Source organism: Myodes glareolus, chromosome 11, assembly GCF_982192425.1.
Source record: "Myodes glareolus chromosome 11, mMyoGla1.1, whole genome shotgun sequence".
Taxonomy (NCBI): domain Eukaryota; kingdom Metazoa; phylum Chordata; class Mammalia; order Rodentia; family Cricetidae; genus Myodes; species Myodes glareolus.
In genome coordinates this window covers 52,131,307-52,154,197 of record NC_142036.1, presented here as the reverse complement: position 1 = coordinate 52,154,197, position 22,891 = coordinate 52,131,307, and the positions used below count along the sequence as shown (strand labels likewise).

General features: G+C 37.0%; 1 protein-coding gene and 1 long non-coding RNA gene across 3 annotated transcripts in view; one reads left to right on the top strand and one right to left on the bottom strand.

The window, feature by feature from the left end:
* Hif1a (hypoxia inducible factor 1 subunit alpha) overlaps window positions 1-22,891 on the top strand; it is a 47,927-nt gene that overhangs the window by 7,505 nt on the left and 17,531 nt on the right. The window contains exon 2 of one of the 2 annotated variants that reach the window (XM_085697535.2): window positions 22,074-22,267. In XM_085697535.2, coding sequence (XP_085553661.2) covers window positions 22,074-22,267 — 194 coding nt within the window. The remainder of the gene's footprint in view (window positions 1-22,073; window positions 22,268-22,891) is intronic. The other variant, XM_085697536.2, reaches the window with a different exon arrangement.
* LOC125387693 (uncharacterized) overlaps window positions 13,442-22,891 on the bottom strand; it is a 29,762-nt gene continuing 20,312 nt past the window's right edge. The window contains exons 2-3 of the long non-coding RNA XR_007227965.3: window positions 18,103-22,293; window positions 13,442-13,687 (exon numbers count right to left, since the gene is read on the bottom strand). This is a non-coding gene — a long non-coding RNA (uncharacterized LOC125387693). The remainder of the gene's footprint in view (window positions 13,688-18,102; window positions 22,294-22,891) is intronic.

Genomic DNA, 22,891 nt, shown 5'->3' with positions numbered 1-22,891 from the left:
GATATGATTTCATTAGCTAAATTATGCAATTTGGTATACTTTAATATCCTTTTTCACTTTCGTTAGCGTTTCCTGTTTATGTTTTAATCATGTTGTAGTGTAGGTACCCTAGAGAGGTGGTATTTCTTATGAGTTAAAGCACTCCAGTTAAGAGTATCTGGGTTTATGTGGGGTAATGTGCACACCTGTCCTAGCACTCAGGAGGCAGAGGCAGGCAGTTCTCTGGGAGCTACCCTAGTCTACATAGGACAGCCAGAGCTATATAGAGAGACCCTCTCTCAAAACAAGCAAAACAAAACAAAAAGAATGCCTAAGTTTAAAACTCAGTTTTATTACTAACTAGCTGGTGTGACCTAATAGTGGTATGGTAGTTTGCTGTTGTTATTTTGGTATTACGGGCAGTTGCCTTTTGTTAGATGTTGTCTCTAGATTGTGTTACTATTAACTGATTAATTGTAATTCATAACTAGGAATGCAAAGACTAAATTGACTTGAGATAATCCCCTAATCATTTCTTCCTTTAATTTTAGGCCTTTGAGGTGAGTATAAATTTATTTACAGGATAGAAAGACTTTGGCTTACAGTTATAAGAAAGTTGAAAATAAAATTATTTGCCAAAAACTATTTAGAAATTGGAAGTGGTGGTGTAAGCCTATAGTCCAGCAGTCTGGAAGCTGAGGCAAGAGGATTGTCAAGTCTTGAGGCCAGCCTGGGCTATATAGTGGCCTTGTCTCGGGAAATCAAAACATGAAATAGAAAAAAAAAATTTTTTAGTAGAGACTAGCATATCATCATCATTATCCTGAAGCATATACAATCTTTAATAGTTTTTACCTTTTACCCCCCAAAACATTAATATTCAGTATTTGATCCACTGAATTTTCCCTTTTCTTGAGTAAATATGATACAATTTTGAAATTATCTTTTCAAAAGCACATGTGCCTTTAAATAGTGCAAATAAATACCATTTAATATTAATATGAGATTATACTCCTAATTTTGAGCTTTCAAACCGTACAGCATATTTAATGTTGAAGTTTTACTTTGACACATAATTGATGACCTTTAGCTAGAGATCAATTCATTTCTATCAATGAGTAAACATAACCCACAGTGAATAAAGATTTAAACTCTATTGGAGTCTGTTTACTTTTAAATGTGTATAGTAACATAAATCTTTTGAATGCCTTTGGAGTGCCAAATTTCTACTCGGGAATATTAGTTACATGTTTCAAACCTGTAATGTATGTATCTAAAGACAAAGATGATGGCACCTGACCTCAGCAACTGCTGAAGTATAATATTTCTTCAGTTTTGATTGATTGTCTATTACCATGCAAAGTCCATAAGCTGTTCCCAGCCCGGAGTTCTTGGATACTGCTGAACCTTACTTAAGTTCTCTTCCTTCCTATCTTCTCCACAAATTTTACTTAAGCCCTGATAAGGGTAACAGATAATGGCAAACTACCGCCTCCTCCTATATTCATAGCAAACATTAGCATTACTTTCTCCCAGTGGTCTCATGGCTGGTTTCAGGATTTTGTTCAGTAAACTGTGCTAGCATTTAAGCCAGTCATGGGGGTGATTATACTTATTTGTCACCCTAGCCATACTTTGGTATTAAAATTAATATTTAAAAAAAGCCTTTGGGCTAGGCAGATAGCTCAGTCAGTACTCTTTGTAGAGAATTTGTATTTAATTCCTAGAACCCCTGTTTAAAAAGCTGGCTATGGTATATAACACATACTTGTAGTCGCAGCATTTGCGAAACAGAGATAGGAAAGTCCTTGATGTTTGCTGGGCCAGCCAGTCTAGCCTACTTGGTGAGTTCCAGGTCAGTGAGAGGCCATGTCTCAAAGAAAAAAGTTGGATGGTATTTGGGGAACTACATGAGTTTAATCTTTAGCCTCTACACACATGTATACTCCCACACATGTGTACCTACACACAGACATAGAAAACTCTGGACATTAGGTACAGATATATTATAATAAAACATAAAGTTGGGGTTTGATTATTCCCTTTGACATTTAAGTAGGAATTCTCTGGATATATTCAAAATCATTTGAGTTAGTTAACCCATTTTAAAGATATTTAATGAAACTTAAAAGGTTTTGATGGATAGAAAAGATTTGAGAACAATACAAATACACAGAAATTATGGTTAATTATTTCACTACCAAAAGACCCTTGTTCACATGAGTACATATGTGTGTTTAAAATGTAGAATAAGAGTATATCTTTTGTTTCAATCAACTTTTAAAAAAATCTGTATTTTTTTTTCAGTCTTAAAAATGGAGAAGACTTTAGAATTGTGTAGGAATGGCAGGGTTAAACACGATAATAGTGTTGCGTATGTAGCCAAATATATGGCTTTCACTTTTCTTTTGATATTTGATATAGTCTGCTTATCGTTATCACCTTCATAGCAAAGCCAATTCTAAATTCTAAAAAAAAAAGAAAATAAATAAATTAAAAAGACAAAATCATCAGAAGGGTAGATGCTTCCTAAAACTGTAGCTAGGATGTAATTTACAGGGGATTATTGAAGGTTAACTAAAAATGTTTGCTTTGATGTGTGTAGTAAACAAATACTACCAATAAATATTGTTGTTTGAAAGGCTAGATGAATATCATTGCACTGTATAAATGTCCTTATATTCCCATTTGACACATCTAGAGTAAATCTAAAGCTCCCTGTTACTAACAGAGGTAGGATTAATAATAGCCTTTAATTTACATTTCTTAACTCTAAGAAGTGGAATTACTGGATCAAAAATATGTCACTTTATAATAGTTCCAATTGCACTATTTACCTCTGAGAAAGTTTGAACTAGTTTACACTTTCCCCATTTTCTTTCTTTACTTTTTTTTTTGATATGTGTTTTGTCTGTATATATGTTAAGTACACCATGTATGTACAGTGCCCATAGGGGTCAGAAAAGGGCATTGCATCCTCTAGAACTGGAGTTGCAGATGGTTGTGAGCTGCCATGTGGGTGTTAGGAGTCCAACCCAGGCCCTCTCTAAGAGCATTGACTGCTCTTAACAGTGGAGCCATCTCTCTAGCTTTAAGAATGCCATTTTCATGAACTTTATCATCTTTAATATTTAATTTGAAACCCTAGCAGTGTTCTTTTTATTGCATTGATGAAATGCAACTGGGGCTAATGTAATGAAGAGAAAGCAGTTGTAGCTCAATGCAGCTTAGCTTGGTTTAAGAAACAGTTAAATTGAGAATCTCAAATTCTGAATCTTCAGAATTGTAATCCCTGGCTTTATCTAATTGTTACTTGGCATGTGTACTTCTGTATTTGCGTGTTAGTGTCACACTGCCCTTCACAGACTGCTTATGTAGAATTAGAGAATGTAGCATTCTCACATCTACATGCATATAGTTTGTGATTTAAAAAAAATGAAAAGAAACCCCTTTCCTAATGTTTGAATATCAGATTCCTGGAAGAATGCCAGTTTGCCCTGCTTGAGTTATTCATTATTAACTGTGTGAATGGGATTTTCTGACTACATGAGTCAAGTATCTCATTGTAGGTTTTTGGTTGTCTGTAAGATTATTATCACCTCATACATAGGGCGAGACTGTGACCAATACTGGCATTGCAATAATGGGCTGTGGGTTTTTGTCGCAAATGAGCCAAATTTATATTCTGCAAAGTGTCTGTCAAGCATAGTATTGTGCAGCTGTTTCTTTAAATATTTTTTCTTATGATTAGCAGACTTACCAAGCCTTTACTGCTATTCCATCTTCTTAGGAATTAAAGTGGCAATAACATACAGTGCTTTGTCTCTCTAGGGTTTCACTCTTTTGTACTTTGAAGATTCTGTTTAAAATCATTAAAGCTTCCCCCCCCCAAAAAAAAAATCCCAAAAGAATGAGGCTCTTTGAGCCAAGTTAAAATGAACTGTAACCATGGTAAAGTAACTAATGCTCTTCTTCATTTCCCATAAATATCTAGCTTTTGTGTATTAAATGAAGGTTTGTTTTGTTATGTAACATATCCTATATATTTTCCATAGTGATACAAATAAGGGGGGAAATTCTTAGTGGATTTTTGGCTGTTAGAGGGCAGGAACTTAAAGATATTTTCATATTCTTTTAGTATCAAGAATCCCATCAAATAGCTTTTAAACTTAACAGTAAAGTTGGAAATTGCCTGTCTTTATAGATAACACAATTACAATAGTATTTTAAATGAATTCTTTAGTCCGTCTCCACTATGAATGGAGTAAGAGATATTACCTTGTTAAATATGAATAAGTTTTTGTGTGTTTTTATTTTTCTTTACGGACTGGAGAGATGACTCAGCAGTTAAGAGTGCTTTGCTTCTCTTTCAGAAGACCTGAGTTCAGTTCCCAGCATTCACATTATGCGCACTCATGTCACCTATAACTCAAGCTCCAGGGATTCTGACATCCTCTTTTGGCCTCCTAAACACACCTAAACACAAACACTTGTGCACACTGCTGTGGGAGTATCTTCCGCTGCTTCAGCCAATAGTCACTGAAGCACAAGCCCACGGTGCTGTGGGAGGGCCTTCCGCTCCGTCAGCCAATAGCCGCTGGAATACCAGCCCACTGGGGCGTGGTATATTTCTCTTTTAAAAAGAGCCACAGATCTCAGCTCGGGCCTCTTGGTTCCAGCGCTTGGTCCCGGCTCCAGCGACTAGGCTCCCTTCCTGACGGTTTATGGTGTATGTAAGTTTTACCCCCCAAAATAAATAACCCCTTAAAGCATAACTGGTGTGGGATTGATTCGCCGTTATTTGGCGCCCAACGTGGGGCTCGAACCCATGACCCTGGGATTAAGAGTCCCATGCTCTACGGACTGAGCTAGCCACTCATGTCACCTATAACTCAAGCTCCAGGGATTCTGACATCCTCTTTTGGCCTCCTAAACACACCTAAACACAAACACTTGTGCACACACATTACAAACACACACACACACACACACACACATCTTTAAACAAATGTTTTCTATACCTGTTGATCACAAAACTACTATGGCCTGTATTAGCTATGAAATTATTCATGTATTACAGATATTTGTATTTCAGATTCATTGATAAACTGAGTTATTAATTAAGCTAATAATTTTGATGGCTCAGGCCACAATGGGATAATTTTAATATAGTTATTTTTACTATGTTCTTTTTAGCACAGTTTTATTTTTAAGCTTGAAACATAATGACCTGGATTTAGATTTTTGACATTAGTTTTCAAGATTTTTCAAAATATATTTATACAGGTGTAAGAATTTTCAATAGTCAATTTTTTGACTCTATTATTAGAATTTTCTTAGAGACATTAAAAGCTTTCTAATATGACGAGTCTCATTTTTGGAAGCTGTTACTAGGAAGTTTATTCCCATATTTGTCAATTCTGACAAATGTTCAGTTGTCTTCTGGAAGAAAAATGATCCTTGTGAATTTTTCATGCCCAAGGCCATCAGTCTAAGTATACTGCATTTTTAAAAAATGTGTAATCTGGAGCTGAGTGTAGTGGTACATGACTGTAATCCAAGCACTGAGGAGGCCGAGCTGGGAGAATTTGACGTTCAAGCCCAGCCTGGACCCTATCTCAAAAGTATGGGCATGGGGGTGGGGATCCCAGATTAACCTGGGCTAGAGCATGGTACTGTCTCAAAGTCTCTGGATGGATGTTGGTGGTCATGTCTTTAATCCCAGAATTTGGGAAGCTAAGGATTGCCACCAGTTCAAGGCTACTTTGGGCTACAGAGTATATTTCAGGTCAGCCTTATGAGACCCTGTCTTAAATAAACAAAGTAGCCTTTTTAGTAATTGATACCAGTCTGATCACCTCAAATAGACTTAATGCAGGGACATAAAACTATGTAGAAATCGGACTGGAGAGATGGCTCAGTGTTGGAGGAAGGCCGCTAGTTAGTTTCCAGCCGCTTAGTTCCAAAATAATCACACAGAAACTATATTATTTAAATTACTGCTTGGCCTATTAGCTCTAATTTCTTATTGGCTAACTCTTACAGATTAATTTAACCCATTTCTATTAATCTGTATCTGCATGTGACTGTGGCTTATTGGCTTAAGTTCTGGTGTCTATCTTCAGCAGGGCTACATTGCTTCTCCTCTGACTTCTCCTCCTTTCTTCCAATATTCAGCTCAGTCTTCCCCGCCTAATTAAGCTCCGCCCTACAGGTCCAAAGCAGTCCTTTATTAATCAGTGATATTCACAGCATACAGAGGAATCCTACATCAACTCAGCAGTGAAGAGCACTGACTGCTCTTCCAGAGGACCTGGGATTTATTGCTAGTGCCCACATAGTGGCTCACAGCCATCAGTAACTCCAATTCCAGGGGTTCTAACACCTTCTCATCTCTTCAGACACCAGGCATGCATGTATACATGCAGGCAAAATATCCATGCACATAAAATAAAAAATAGGGATCACTTATAATCCAGAATATACTTAATTGCCACCAAAATGAAAGCAGTTTTGCAACTCTCATAAAATTCACCTTTAATGCTGCTTTAACTTCTTTGAATGAAGTCCTGACATGTTGTAATTTCCATTATTCTCTGAAGTTACATAAGTTATCAGATCTGTCTTTTAAATGTCTGAAGGTAACTCTTGTGTTCCTTATTGTTAAAGGAGGGGGGAAGTCCTCTAATTTTTTTTGATCTTTTATCTTAAAAATTACATATTAAGTATCAGAAATGTAGAAAGGCATCGACCATTTTACTAATGGAGGCATCTGTTTTTCACATGGAGTCTGAGACTACTCATTTGATAATGTTACCATTTTCACAATCAAGAAAATGAGATCAGAGGGTTATTACTCAGAAAATTTACTAACATTGTTTGGGAGCAATTAGTATAGATGGTGAGGAGAGACTCTTGTATTATAAGAACTTCTTTGTCATCATTTATAACATCTTCATCATGGTTAACTTTTAGAACTAAAATGGGAAACAGTTGGTGGTGGCACACGTCCTTAATTCCAGCACTCAGGAGGCAGAGACAGGTGGATCTCTGTGAGTTCGAAGCCAGCCTGTTCTACAAGAGCTAGTTCCAGGACAGCTAGGTCTGTTACCAGAGAAACCCTGTCTCGAAAAACCAAAAAGGGGAGAAGTTCTTCAAGGTATGATTTCTGTGTGTATACTTTTAACATCATATTCAAAGAAATTTTAAAGGACATATCTTTTGGATATATACACAAAGTTTAGTTTCTTTGATCTAATCCTTTACTGTGTCATAGTATATAATCAAATAAATTGAAAGAAACTGTTTGCTCTCTGTATCCGTGGGTACTGTATCTAGAGATTCGGCCAACTAGGGATTGAAACGTTTGGGTAGAAATAGCATGTCTACTGAACAACACAGAATTGGTCATCCTACAGTGTAAATAGGCTTAGATACCTACTAGTGGCTATTGTAAATCATCTAGAGAAATGTTAACATTTTATATGAGGCAGGAAATTCTGCAGATAATTGGTATCTTTAATATGGAGGTGGAAGGTTTTTTTGGAAGCAATTCCTTAGACTAATAGAAGGATGACTTTTATGCAAGGGGGTGCTGTTTGCCCTTTGTAGCCTTGGGTGCACATCTATAGATTCAACCAACCTGGAATTTAAACACTAGGGGCCAGGTAGCCTCTCTACTGAGCTCCCACTGTTCAGTGGGGAGTAGCTAGAGAACTGTTAGCACAGCTGTTACCAGTGGACCACCAACTCTTAGACAGTTGCAGCATTCATAAAGGTGTTTAAAGGTGATTTTGTTTTTAATTTAAATCTTTGTGTGTAAAGCCCTTTCTTCCATCCCCAGCAACACACACACACATAAACAAACACACATGAGTTTCAAAGAATTGGGGGAGGAACCCACAAAGTTATTTATTTGAGGCAGTGTGGTAGTGGCTCATGCCTTTAATCCCAGCACTTGGGAGGCAGAGGCAGGTGAATCTCAGTGAATTCGAGGCCAGCTTGGTCTACAAAGCGAGTTCCAGGACATCCAGGACTGTTACATAGAGAAACCCTATCTCAAAAAAAAAAAAAAAAAAAAGTTTTTGACTTCCTTTGAACCCTACTTATAAAATAATATTGCCTCATATATTTTATCAAATACACATACATTCTAAACTGTTTTTGTCATTGAGTGTTTTTGTAGTGTATTTCCAGCAATTAAAATTTTACACTACATAGTATTTTATTATATATTTAGTTGCCATAGTAAAAAATATTTTGTCATTTTTCAAAAATTAATGGCCTATCTCTGTTCAATTTGCTATAAAACTGGTTCTTAGCTAGTAACTATCTTACCTAGTTAATAACCACCTGTTTAGTTTTATGCCTGTTGAAATTTGATTTGTAAGATTATCTTTTTTTGGATTATTACTAAATAGTGACACAAAATGCTTCTTGATCCATAGTTATTGAATCACTCAACAAATCTTTGATCCCTGGTTTACTTATCCCCTGGAACTAGAGTTACAGATGGTTAGTTAGCTGCCTTGTGAGGTCTTTGAATTGAACACCAGGCCTTCTGCAAGATCAGCTCTCAACCACTGAGCCATCTCACTAGCCCAAGAGATCAGATTTTTAACGTGAATCACAATCCCCTGAAAGAATTCTTTTAAAAGATTTCTGAACTTTTCTCCTCAGTATAAGAAGTCTGGTCAGTGATTGACCTTTGGCATATATAACTTATTTTTTTCTTTATTCAAATAGTTCTGAAAAAATTAATTTCAAATAATACAATATTTTTCAAGATCTTAAAGTTAGATTACTAAATTTCTTGTCTTTCTGGAAAGGTGTAAAAGGTTAAGTTACTACTTTGTATTTTTCAGAAAAGGTCTTATATGTCACCTGACAACTTATCAATTTTGGACTCAAATGATTCGTGTAACTAGGGAAGTATTCTATTATGTCTCACTCCTTCCCTTCTTAAGATTTTTTTTTTGTTATTTTTAATTGTCTGTGTGTGCATGTAGGTATAGCTGCATATGATTGAAGATGCTCTTGGAAGTCACAGGCTTCTGATCCTCTGGAAGTACAGTTCTTAACTGCTGAGCCATCTCTCTAGCCTTCTTTTTACTTTGTGGCAGTAGAAGAGGAGGAAGATAATAAACTCAGCCAGCATCCCCTCTTTGTTTGTCTGTTTTTGAGACAGGGTCTCACTGTGTACCCTTGGCTGGCCTGGGACTTGCAGTGCCTCAGACTCACAGAGATCCGCCTACCTCTGCCTTGAGATTAGAATTTAGGGCCCAAACTATAATTTGTACCTGTGTTTGCTGGATTTTCTCGTTTAATTAAATGGTTTTTTATTAAATGTTATTAATAAATTGAGATATTCTAGTTTTATTAACAGATGAAAATAGTCTGTTAATAATAAAAATACTCTTTAAACAAATATAAAATACTTGCTTAAGAGTAACCTCTATCCCTTTTTTAAAGTTAAAAATTGATATGGAATCAATTTGCTGAACACTAACAACACTTTTGGAAAAATATTGTAGAAAACAAAATCCAGTCATGTTTCTGGCTGGGTTTAGGAGGTATACTTATAAGATAATAAAAATTTCGGGGCTAGGGAAATTACTTAGTGAGTAGCGCCACTATGCGAGCATGAAGTCCTCAGTTCAAATCTTAGCAAGAGACCCTGTCTCAGAAGAACGAAGAATGACAGATGAAGACACCAGCCTTGTCCTTTGACACTCTAGTGTGTGCATTCACACACAGATGCTGATACTTTAACATTGTAATTTGTACATTTTTGTGACCACATTAGCTTAGGACAAAATAGTCAAAGATATGAATGTTGTGTTGTAATCCAGCACTTGGAGAGCTGAGGCAGAAGGTCCAAGAGTTTGAAGCCAGCCTAGTCAACACAGCAGGACCTTGTCTCAAGAAAAAAAAAACTAAAAGCACAGAATATGGAAATGATACGCTGGGAAACGTCTTAAACATTGACGCTCCTTCAAGATGTTTCAGTATCTCAGCTCTATCCTTCTCTGTAAACCTCTTTTTTTATATATATATAAGATTGCTGTTTGTGTTTACGTTTAAGAGGGCATTTGCTTGCTGTTGAGCCTGGCTAATTTATAGATTTGCCTGTGTTCACATTTATTTCATGATTTGCTTACTGAACATGTTTTTTTCATGCGTTAGAAATCTTCTAGGTAAATAAATTATTAAATTTACATGTAAAATTAGCTGTCATGGTTGGTCATTATTGCATTTATTCTGGTAATCATATACATATATCTGTATCTATTTCAGCCAAGCAATAAAATTAAAATTAAGCTAGATGTTGTGACACATGCCTATAATTTTGGCTATTCAGGAGGCAGAGGTAGGAAGATTGAAGCAAGTTTGAGGCCAGCCTGGAATACATAACACAAAAGAAAGTAAAGAAAAATTTCTCAAAAAAGAAAGTAAAGAGAACAACTTAATAATTCATGCATTTGTCCAGCAGTTATCAAATATATTTTGAGTCAAGAATGGTTCTAGGAACTTAGAATGTGTAAGTTGAATAGAACAGATTTAAAAAAATCCTGCCTTTGTAAAAGTAATTACATTTGAGTGTGAATGTGCATTTGTGGGATAGAAAATAAATATTATGAACAAATATATTGATTTACTATATTTAAGTAATTAAGTACTTTTGGGAAAATAGAGCAGGACAAGAATATCGGAAAGGAGGCAGTAGTTAGGGAATCTCATCTCAGTGAGAATGTGAAGCTGAAATAAAGACTTGACAAAAGTGGAAGGGCACGCTGTAATGAGAATTCTAATTGGCCTTAATAATAAAAACCCGGAGTTAGGTATTAGGGGGTGCAAGCTGAAAGATCTGAGAAGCAGAGCAGCTATTCACTAGTTAGCTCTTCGAAATCCTCAGACTTAATGGTGGGAGATCCTGTCTCCACAAGTCCTCAGACTGAATGCCTTGAGCTCCTATTTCCTCCCACCTTATATTCCTCCTCTTCCTAGCCATATCCTTTCCTGTCTCCACCTCCCTGATGTTGGGATTAGAGGCATGTGACTCCCAAGTACTGGGATTAAAGGTGTGAGCCACCACCATCTGGTTCTGTTTCTCTTTTGAGACTGGTTCAGTCTAGTGTAGCCCAGGGTGGCCCTGAACTCACAGAGCTCTGTCGGGCTTTGCCTCCTAAGTGCTGACATCAAAGGTGTGTGCCACCACTGCCTGGCCTCTATGACTAACTAGTAGCTCGCTCCACACTCTGATCCTTAGGCAAGCTTTATTTGTTACAGCACAAACAAAATATCACCACAGCAAGCCTTGTTGGGGATTGAGGAGCTGTGGTTCAGAGCAACTAGTGAGAAGGTCCTAGAGGGAATGTGTCTGACCTTTTAAAGAACAACAAGGAACTGGTGTAGTTAAGAGCAGAGTGACCAGTATGGTGGCGCACACCTTTAATCCCAGTATTTGGGAGGCAGAGGCAGGCTGATCTCTGAGCTGGAAGTCAACCTGGTCTACAGAGTGAGTTCCAGGACAGTCAGGAATAAATAGGGAGACCCTGTCTCAAAAAAAGAAAAGAGAAAAAGTGGAGTAAAGGAGGGAGCTAAGGTAGGTAGAAAGTGAAGTCAGAGGCGATGGAACAAATCATGGGGCACACAGGGCCGCTATATAGACTTTGACTTTTTAAGGGCCAAACAGTTTTAAGCAAAGGAGTTTATGACTTTACTGTTAGAAGAATTATTCTGATAATTCTTGTATGAAAAAAAGACAAAGTGAGTAGAAAAGGAAATGAAAGACTTTAAGGTTTGTCAGTAGATGATGCCAGTGAATCCCAGTCAAAAACGCTTTGTTCCTAGTACTGACTTTGTTACACTGGACTTCCAGGCATGGTGGCATATGCCTGTCATTCCAGCACTAAGGAGATGAAAGCTTGAAGGGTCAGTAGTTCAGTGCCGGCCTGAGCTACAGGAGATCCTATCACAAAAAAAAAAAAAAGCTGGAAAATAATAGGAGCACTAACAGAGCACAAATTTGAAGATATTTAAAGGAATGTTGAAGAGGCAGTTCTTGCTTGAAATCAAAGTCAAATTTATGCATATTTGTGCACAGAACACAGAAGTTGTCTTCTGGAAGAAGCTTGAGCGTTATGAAGAATATGAATAAAGATATCAAAATAACTAGAGGTCAACAAAGGAGGACCACTTTGGGAAAATACTAAACTAAAAACAAAACAGACAACATGATGTTTGAATGGAGTCTTGAAAGTTTCTCACATAAATTTCCCCAGTTGTGTTGTTGGAAAGGGTAGAGTGAGCAAGCCCAAAGAGATGAGATGAAACACTTTTCAGGAACTGTTTGAGTGCTGAGAATTGTGTAGTAAGCAGTTAAACAAATAGGGAGTTAGGAAAGGTGTGCTTTTAAAATAGTTTAGACTTTAAACAGGATATAATATATATTGTTTTTTCTTTGTTTTAAAGAATCCTTGCCATGGTACTTTGAGGGCAAAATTACGTCAATTAACAGTGACAAAAATTAGTCGGTAACTCCCAAATAAATATATTTTTCTTTGGAATAAAAAATTATCTCTGCCTCAAATCTAGTACTGAGTCAGAATTTATAAAGATGGGGAAAGGGTAGTTGAAATTTATATCATCTCCCAAGTGATTGATGGTATAGCTAGACAAGCATTTGTGAATATTGTATTAAATCACCTTAATAAACCTTTATCATTATATAGTCTTAGTCCCTAAGCACAGTCCTGGTACATATATACAGTCAATACTGACATTTATCTATCTATTTCGAGCAATGGAATAATAGATTTATATAATACGATTCTGTAGTATATTGAATACATATATATATATTTTAATTTCTGGTCTGTTTTCTTTCTACTTTAATAAGATGTGTTTTTATGTGTATGAATGTTTTGCATATATGTAATTGTACTATGTGTATGCAGTGCCCTCCAAGACCAGTAGAAGGAACTAGAGTTACAGGAAGTTGTGGGTTTTAGAAACTGAACTCTGATACTCTGTGACAGCAGTGAGTGAGTGCTCTTAACTGCTGAGCCATCCCTCGGCCCTTCTCAGTATTTCTTGAATGAGAGAGCAATTTCTGTCATTCCAAGGTTCAAGAAGGCCACTTGCCTTTTGGTGGGCGGGAAGGAGTCTTCTAAATGAGCTAATAACATGAAAAGTACTTTAGACAGTGCCTAAATATAAGTGTTCAGCAAATAGTTCTTTTAGGCAACTAGTGATTATTGATGCTTCTTGCCACATATTTAAATCATTTTACCTGTACAAAGTATGAATTTTTAATAATTTTAAATAATCTAACTTAAATAATTTTAAATAAAATCATTTAAAAAATGGACAAAATAATGTGTGTCAAAAGCAAGTGATGGTTTAATACATTTACATCAAAAATAAGCAAGGAAAAGGTTTAATTTTTAAAAGGGTTTGAACTGCCTGATTAGAGGAAAATAAGCAAATGAGAGAAAATAGATTCTGGAAAAATTAACTTTAATATGACAAATGGTTACTATTTCTAAAATATAGAAATGTATATAAATGACCCAAAGTCAAATAAAGTAAGTTAAATTAGCTGAGCAGATTGTAAGCTGAGAACTGTATGCAAGAAACAAGTTTATCTTCATGTAATGCTGCGCCAAACTGAGTGCTTCCTGGATCGTCCAAAGCTCTGGTTTTCCTGTTACAAGAGAGCACACAGTGAAGTCGGGAAACAGTCCTGTGCAAGCAGCAACACAAATTCAGTCAGTCGCTGACTGATTCTCATATGGATTGTGAGGTGTTATATAGCAAGTAGTGATTTTGTTACAGGGTTTTTTTTTTTCAGATTTTTTTTTAGCGATTTATTTTTAATTTGGGGCTGGTGAGATGGCTTGGCAGTCAGGAACACTTTCTGCTTTTGTAGAAGATTCTGATTTGGTTCCCAGTATACACATGGAGGCATAACAATTATCCAGATCCCAAGAATTTGACACCCTATTCTGACCACTGGGGGTGGGTCACAGCACACAGGTGATGCATAGACATGCACCCATACATATAAAATATTTTTTAAAATTCCCTTTTAATTTTTAAGTATGGGGGAGTATGTATATGTGAATGCAAGGACTTATAGAGGATATCAGATCACCTTTCTGTACTACTGACAGGTGCTGTGAGCTGCCTGATATGTGTGCTGACAACCAAACTCGGGTCCTCTTCAAGAGCAGTACACTCTCCTTGAACCATCTCTTTAGTACCAGTGGTATTTTTTTTAATCCCCTTAAATGTGTTGTAAAATACAAACCAAAGACTTGGTAAACTCTCCCCTTGTTCTATGGAAATTATGGCATTAAAACCTTTTGGTGTTAAAATAGCATACTCCTTCTTGCTTAAATATCAGACTTGGGATACAGGGATACACTTCATTTGCAAATGTATTTTTAATTATATTGTGTTCATTATCTTAAGGTCTGAATTGCTTTGGGATTTAAAAAAAAAAGGGAAGGAAGAAAGAAAACCTTAGCCTTTATTCTTTAGTTTGGCTTTATATAGTAAAGAAAAACTCTTTAAAATTAGTGCAAACAGAATGAGGACGTTGCTGTAACAGATGGATACTGAACAAATAAAAAACTAATAGTAAAATAAGATGTTTATTTTACTGTGAAGATACCTGTATGCAGGAATACATAGTGTAGATCAGCCTATTCTCTCTTCATAGATGTTGGCCAGTACCCATTTTAAAAGCTGTCATTCTTTGAAGAGTGGTCAGTAGTGAGCCACTCTGATTGCCATCAGAGTATGTGCTTTTCAAATTAGGTTATGAGTCTGGTAATGAATCCCTCTGAATAGCTTAGCGTTCAGTCCTATACTCCAAAGCTAACCCTGTAACTTATTTATGCATATGGATTTTTTTTCTTTTTTTTATTGATATTTATTGAGCTCTATGTTTTTCTCTGCTCCCCTCCCTTCTTCTTCCCTATCCCCTTCAACCCTCCCCCAAGGTCCCCATGCTTCCAATTTACTCATGAGATCTTGTCTTTTTCTATTTTCTACTTCCCATGTAGATTAGATCTATGTAATGTAACATGAGGGCCGGCTTGTTGGGGTATCTGTTCCTGCTCGGTACCCCACAGCCGGCAAGTCCCAGAGAAAATCAATCTCACAGAGATCTCTGTAAGTTATAATGCTGATTGGTCCATTAGGTCAGGCTACTTATTAGTTCTTATGACTTATCTTAACCCATTATTCTGATCTATGTTAGCCACATGGGCTCAGTACCTTTCTCAGTGTGACAGCTCACATGTTGCCTCTTCGGTGGTCTGCGCAGGAATGGCTGAGGGAGCTTTCTCCTCCCTAGCCTTATCCTATTCTCATTGCCCCGCCTCTACTTTCTGTCTGGTTAACCCGCCTATACTTCCTGCCTGGCCAATCAGCGTTTTATTAAAATACATGATTGACAGAATACAGATAATTCTCCCTCACCATTTCCCTCTTTTTTTTTTTTAAACAAAGGAAAATACCCATAGTCCATTTGTTGGGATTGTGGGCGTAGTATTCCAGGCTACTTCCTGCTGGTTGGGGGCGCTGATGATCTTATGGGGACCTAAAGAAAATTTAGAGTTATAATCAAGTCCTGACTGGAGTATCCTGTGAGTCTTGAATCTGTTCTGGATGTAGAACTCAGGCATCTGGGTCGTCTGTTCCTACAGGAGATTTCTCAGGTGGTCTTCCTTGTTCAAACTGGATTTTTCTTAACTCAGAATGAATCCACAGCCTCTCATTTTCTGTGGAAACAAAAGTAAAATCTCTTCTCCAAAGTAACATACCTTTTGACTTCAGTTTTGAAGCCAAGGTATTTTCAAAATACCTATCTTGGGTTAGTTCAGCAGCATTTATAAACAAAAGTCTTTTAGTAGCTGTTGCTCCTTCCTCAGCATTCAAACAATTCAAAGAGAGCATAATAACATACAGTATCAAGATTCCCTGTTTATTTTCCATCTTTATGCAGCTTTATTTCAACCTCTATTTCTTTTATTTTTACTTTTAACTTTTCGAGACAGGTTCTCTGTATATCTTTGTCCTGGAATAACCCTGTAGACCAGGCTGCCCTTGAACTCACAAGATCTGCCTGTTTCTACCTCCCCAGTGTTGGGATTAAAGGCGTGTACTACCACACCTTGAGGTCACACAGGTCAGTCTACCTCTGCCTCCCTTGTGTTGGGATTAAAGGTGTGTACCACCTCACCCAACTACTTTCTTTCTTTATTTTTACTTTAAGAACTAACTTTAAAACTTTTATCCTGCATATATTTTTTAACACACTGTAAACCATTTAGAGGTTTTCTTTGTCTTTGAATCTCTCTTTACTACTACATATCTCTCTTTTTCTGATCACGTGAGTCTTTAATGGGTAGGACTAAAGCCGTGGCTTTGACAGTTAGATCCAGCCCATTTCTTAGCTTTCCAGCCTCACGGCTGAGATACCAGCCAGAGCTGTGTTCACTGCCACAACTCTATGGCGTTTCAAGGTCCTTGCTAGCAAACAAGCTGCAGCATTCTGCTCACAGACCACACTCAGTCGGACTGCCTGCCTGCCTGAAAGAGTCAGAGTTTGCCCTGGCAGGACGGCCCAGAAAGCCAGCATTTTAAAACGGCGCAGCTTTTTTCCTGCAATGGCTGAAAACTGAAAAGCATGCGTTCAGCTTTTCATCAACACCATTTAAGTGTTTCATGGCAGGACCTCTTTAAAGAGCTGCAAGGTTTTGCAGCTAAAGCTGAGTCAGGAAGCCTCTCTTAGATGAGAGCACTTGCTTGCCTCTAGCAAGCAGAGCAGACCCGAGAAATTGCTGCTACCAAGAAAATATGCTTTACTCTATTCTTTCCCAAGCTTTCTCAGGCTTTCTGTGAATTCAGTTATCCACGTTGGGCACCATACGTAGCATGAGGGCTGGCTTGTTGAGGTTTCTGTCCCGCCCAGTACCCCACAGCCAGCAAGTCCCAAAGAAAATCTCAGAGTCTACATTAGGTTATAAACTGATTGGCCCATTAGGTCAGGCTACTTATTAGTTCTTATGACTTAACCCATTATTCTGATTTATGTTAGCCACATGGGCTCAGTACCTTTCTCAGTGTGACAGCTTACATGGTGCCTCTTCGGTGGTCTGCGCAAGAATGGCTGAGGGAGCTTTCTCCTCCCTAGCCTTATCCTATTCTCATTGCCCCGCCTCTACTTCCTGTCTGGTTGACCCGCCTATACTTCCTGCCTGGCCAATCAGCGTTTTATTAAAATACATGATTGACAGAATACAGGTAATTCTCCCGCACCAATGTAAGTCTCTCTTAGTGTCCTCATTGTTTGCATTTGGATTTTTAAGTCAACAGAGTTTAAACTTTGTAATAATAGCCTAGACTTATGAATAATTTGTCTTGGTTATTGTTATTAATATAGATTCTTAGCCAGACTGCTTAACCTGGAATATAGATAGTTCTTATATCATTAATTTTGTAACCCTAGTAAGCTCTCATTGTGTGTGTGGGTATGTGTGGGTGTGTGTGGTGCATCTGTAACCTGATGGTGAGAGTAAAGATTAAATAAGTTAATAGCTGGAAAGCATTTAGAATACCACCACATAAGTAATAAGTACCAAGGTAGAATTTTAGATTAAAGCTACAGGCAAGCATGCCAAAAAGGAAATATGAAAATTCCTTGAGATTTTCTTCAGACTGAGACTTTAAGAAGTATGGGAAGGGGGCTGGAGAGACGGCTCAGTAGTAAACAACACTTCTTCAATCATGAGGACTGAAGTTCAGGGCCCAAAACCCACATAACAGGCATTTCACAAGAGGCGTAACTGTAGCTCCAGGGGTTTCCGTGCCCTTTTCAAGCCTCCATGCATGCATACCCACCCCCACACATGTAAATACACAGATACTTACACACATAAATACATGATTATGAGAACTGAAATGAGATATAGTTCTCATCAGTTTGATTAAAATATATATATTTTAAATTCATAATATACTACAGAGTGCATAGGAAAGTTGTGTGTGTTGTGAGTACACATACATAGATATATTTGTGGATTGGCAGAAACAAAAATGGGTACAGACCTTTTAGGAAAGCTACTAATCATTTAAGTGAAGTAGTCATTGTCTTGAACATTTATTTCAGAATGTTTGTCCTGTAGAAATACAAACACAATTTAAAACAAAACAGAAAGAACAACTTATTTTTTAAAGCCACAGTGTTTTATTTTGTTCATGTCAAATAGTAGAGTTCAGGGATAATTTAAAAATTTTATACATCAACTATTTTAGTAATAAGTCTTATCATCTGCCAATATTTTTAATGTTGTGATTCAGTTTTAGGGTTTCTATTACTGTTCATTTGTTGTTTTCCAAGACATTTTTTGCTCTGTAGCTCAGGCTGACAGCAAACTTGTTATCTCCTGGCTCAGTCTCCATAATTTCAGTTCTTTAAAAGATTTTATTTTGTGTGTGTGTGTGTGTGTGTGTGTGTGTGTGTGTGTGTGTGTACATGTGTGCAAGCGTCTGTAGGCAGCTAGAAATGAGTGTTGTATTCCTGTGGAGCTAGAGTTACAGGCAGTTGTGAACTGTCTGCCATAGGTGCTGGGAACAGAACTCAAATCATCCACAAGAACAGCAGTCACTCTAATCCCGTGTGCCCCTAATTTCAGTTCTTAAAGTCACATCCTTTTCTAGTCAGGGAGCCAACAGACGTCTTGTAGCTAATAGACAGTACAAGTATATGTCTTAAAACATCTGTACTTATTTTGTGTTCTTAGCCTAAAGAGTAATAGGGTCTCATCATAATATAACAAATTTATTCACAAACTTTGTATGTAAACTTTAAAAGGCAGTAGTTTAAAATACTTCCTGGAGTTCTATACAAAATAATTTTTTTAAAGCAGAAACCACAATGCTACAAAGACTTAGCTGTTTTACTAATTTGTATTATATCTAGAATAGCTGTGGAAACTGATAAGCAAATTATTCAAAAGACAGAACTTTATATACCTGGCTGAAATACCACTTCACACAGACATAGAAGAAGCAGAAGTAAGATCTGTACTTAAAATCATCAGAAATGGAGTTGATCATTTGCTGGATACAGTACTTTGCATGCTGCAAATCTGCCCATTTCCTTTGTGAGCCCTGCAGTTCTGTGTAGATGAGTGATACAGAGCCTTCCTGGGAGTAGATAAGAAGGTATGTAGTTGAGATTCTAAAACCCTGGAAGCTTTTATCATTTTTTTTCCCTTAAGTGTTTGATTTGAGTGACTGGTTTTCAGTAGTTTAGGTTGGTTAAGTGGTTTAGGAAAGGGAGCGGAGTTAAGTGTTTCAAGTTGCTTATAAGGTTCTCTATGCCTAGACTGAGTTAATATTTAGGTTGCTTGCTGTTCATTCAAATAGAGTACTGCTTCCCACGGCTACCACTAAGTATGAATTTAAAGAGGTGATGGCACACATGTTTAATCCCAGAGCTTGGGATCACAGGCGGATAAATCTTTTGAGTTTGAGGTCAGCCTGGACTGCATAGCAAGTTTCAAGTCAGCCATGGATAAGGGTGAGACCCTGAAAGAGAGAGAGACAGAGACAGAGACAGAGAACAGCATTTCGTCCATTATAACCCAGTAGATTTGGGCTAACTCCCTTACCCTCTCCCAGAGTATTATATCAATGAAATGAGTTTCAAAAACTATTTTATTACACATTTTATTTCAAAACTCAAATGGAAAACAAAGTACTTTTAATGCACTCAAAAATTTTCAAACTGTCGACATTGTGGCGCTCTCATGTGGCTTCAATATATTTTTATTGTAGAATACTAAGAATATACTGATTTATTAGGTAAGGAGCTCCAAGTGATGTTTCCTTTATATAATATTTTTATTCTTTCAAAATTTTATACCTGTATGCAGTATATTTTAATCATATCCACCCCCTATTGGTGACAAGTTTCTTAATAGCTGTACTTAAAATCTTAAGGTTTTTGAGTGAAATTGCTATAGAACCAGGTGTGTCCAACCAGTGGCCTGCAGACTACATGTGCCCCCACAATATCTATAAATGTGGCTAGCTCAAGTAATTGTAAACTTACATAAAATGTAAGTTAGAGGTTTTAATGAAAATTTTTGTAGCTCAGTTGAATAGTTCATGACAATGTTGTGTCCCAATGTCAAAAAGTTGGACACATTTATTAAATGTCTGAATTGAATTTTTTGTATCACAGTTTACAATCTAACAAATATATACATTCTTCATTAAACTTTGGAAACTGTAGAACGAGAGTTGCTGAGAGCTCTTGACAGTTTCTTAAGAAGGTGATTTCTATGCTTAGAGCTTTCAGCCTCACATTCAAAGGAAGGAGACTTGAAGAAGAGGCGATTATGTGCTTTCTTCACACAGTAAAAAAAGAACTGAGTAAAATAAATTCCTGGTATATGGCTAAATGTTTAGCAGATTCTAAGAGCTATTTTCAACATTTAGCAAATATCTGACCTAATAAGAATGGAACTTAGGAGTAAAATAGTGGCAGCATTCTCCATTAATAGAGAAAACTGTAGAAGAATAAAGACAAACACTGGTGCCCCTATCCTATTGGCTACACAGTTGCTGTTTTTAATCTATGGGGCCTCAGTTTCTTTTCATAAAATGGGGACACTGTTTAGTTTATTTATAAGTAGTTATGAGATAACTATGCACTTTGTTCAGAGTAATATTTGATAGTGGCAGACTTACAGAAAGAAGCAGCTAAGAACAGAGCCAGGTTTTAGCCTGACATTCAAGTAAGAAGAGCATGTTGCTAGGCATTTAAGCAAAGAAGACAGCGCTGCTTGATGACTTAAATTACCAGGCTTTTTCTCTTTTGACCCACTAACCAGCTCCTAAAGCGTGACATGGAGACTTAGTATTAGTTTTGAATGCTTGGCCTTAGCTTAGTCCTTTTTCTTGCAGACTCTTATATAAAACTTAGCCTGTTTCTCTTTATCTATGTTTTGCTTAGGGGCTTTTTACCTTTCTTTCCTTCTATGTATCTTATTTTCACTGCTTTTTGTGTCTGGTGACTGCCTGGCTTCTGGCCCCACGTGTGTCCCTCTCTTTCTTCATCATTCTCTCCTTCTCTCTCCTTTCTCAAGCGTAGATTTCTCCTCTCACTTAATCTCTTTGCCCACCAGCCCCACCTATCCCTTTCCTGACTAGCTATTGGCCATGCTGCTTTTTATTAGACCAATCCGGTGCAGTAGACAGGCAAGGTGAAACAAATGCAACACATCTTTACTTCCTTAACAAAGGCAACAGAAATGAATGTGACATGCCTTCACACAGTTAAAGTAATATTCCACAGCATCAACAAATGTAACGTATCTTTACCTGGTAATCTGTTTTTGGCAGACTCCTCAATGTGTACCATTTATTGTATTGATGCTTCTATCACCTTTACTAGCGCACCCACCCATGGGTTGGTATTATGATGCATCTTTATTTCTGCCACATTCCTGCATTTATTTGATATCCATTATGCCAGTGATAGATAAGGAGCCTTTAGGGACGTGAGTAACCTGAAAGTGGTAGCTGTTCTAGCTGCTAATGTAAAATCCATGGTCAGAGAGTAGGTGGGAAAGCATTGGTGTCAAATGAAACTAATAAAATCATGTATAGCTATTATCTTACTGCCCATAAAATTATTACCTGTTTTCAAACTATTATGTGCAAGTGTAGTTTCTTCAAACTTATTTAGGGTTTTTCTATGCTAAGAATACTTTGGAATAAGTGTGAGACATTAGATACACAGGCTGCTGTAATTTGGGGATGAACACATCTGCTTGGAAATGTTTAAAGCTTGGACATCTTAAAAGAATTTATTATGTTTTCAGTGATCCAAAATTTGTATAGCTTTCTTATATAAGATTTTGTTCATCTCCCATACAAGTCTTATATTATTACTTAATAAGTCTTATATAGTATACCAAAAATGCAAATTAGTTTTATTCAAGTTAAGGCAAACTAACTTATACATTCTTTCTTTTTCTTCCGTTTTTTTTCTTTTTTCTGTTAAGTAGGATGAGTTCTGAACGTCGGAAAGAAAAGTCCAGAGATGCAGCAAGATCTCGGCGAAGCAAAGAGTCAGAAGTTTTTTATGAGCTCGCTCATCAGCTGCCACTTCCCCACAATGTGAGCTCCCATCTTGATAAAGCTTCTGTTATGAGGCTCACCATCAGTTACTTACGTGTGAGGAAGCTTCTGGATGCTGGTGAGTTCTACAGGGATATAATAGACCTAAAAATTAGAAATTAAAGACAAATAGAAATTATTTGTAAGAGGTTGTGTGTGTGGGTCTATGTATGCATACATGTTCATGAGTGTGTGTGTTAATGTGCTCATGAAGGTGCCTATGAAGGCCAAAAGAGGGTGTCAGATCCCTTAGAGCTGGAATTTCAGGTATTTATGAGCCATTATTAACTGGAGCCATCTCTCTGGCCCCACAATGCTGTATATATAGTTAAATTTTTACTATGTGCGTGAGTGTTTGACCTTCAACATTTGCATGCCTATCTAGTACCTCCAGAGGCCAGAAGAGGATGTCAGATTCCTTGGAACTAGTTACAGACAGCTGTGAGTGCTGAGGATTGAACCCCAGTGCAGTACCTAATTATGTTGTGATATGTATACTTTATCTTTTCAGTATTCTTTACACCTTTAATCAAACTTAGGTTTTCTTAGTTACCTTTGGGAATAATTCTTTTTGTACTATAAGTTGTTTTGATTTACCCATTACTTTTAAACATGCAAATATAACTCTATAGCTCCTGGTACAGTAACATGATCAATAAGTAGACATAACCCAATATGTTTCATCCTCTAGAACATGTTCTCG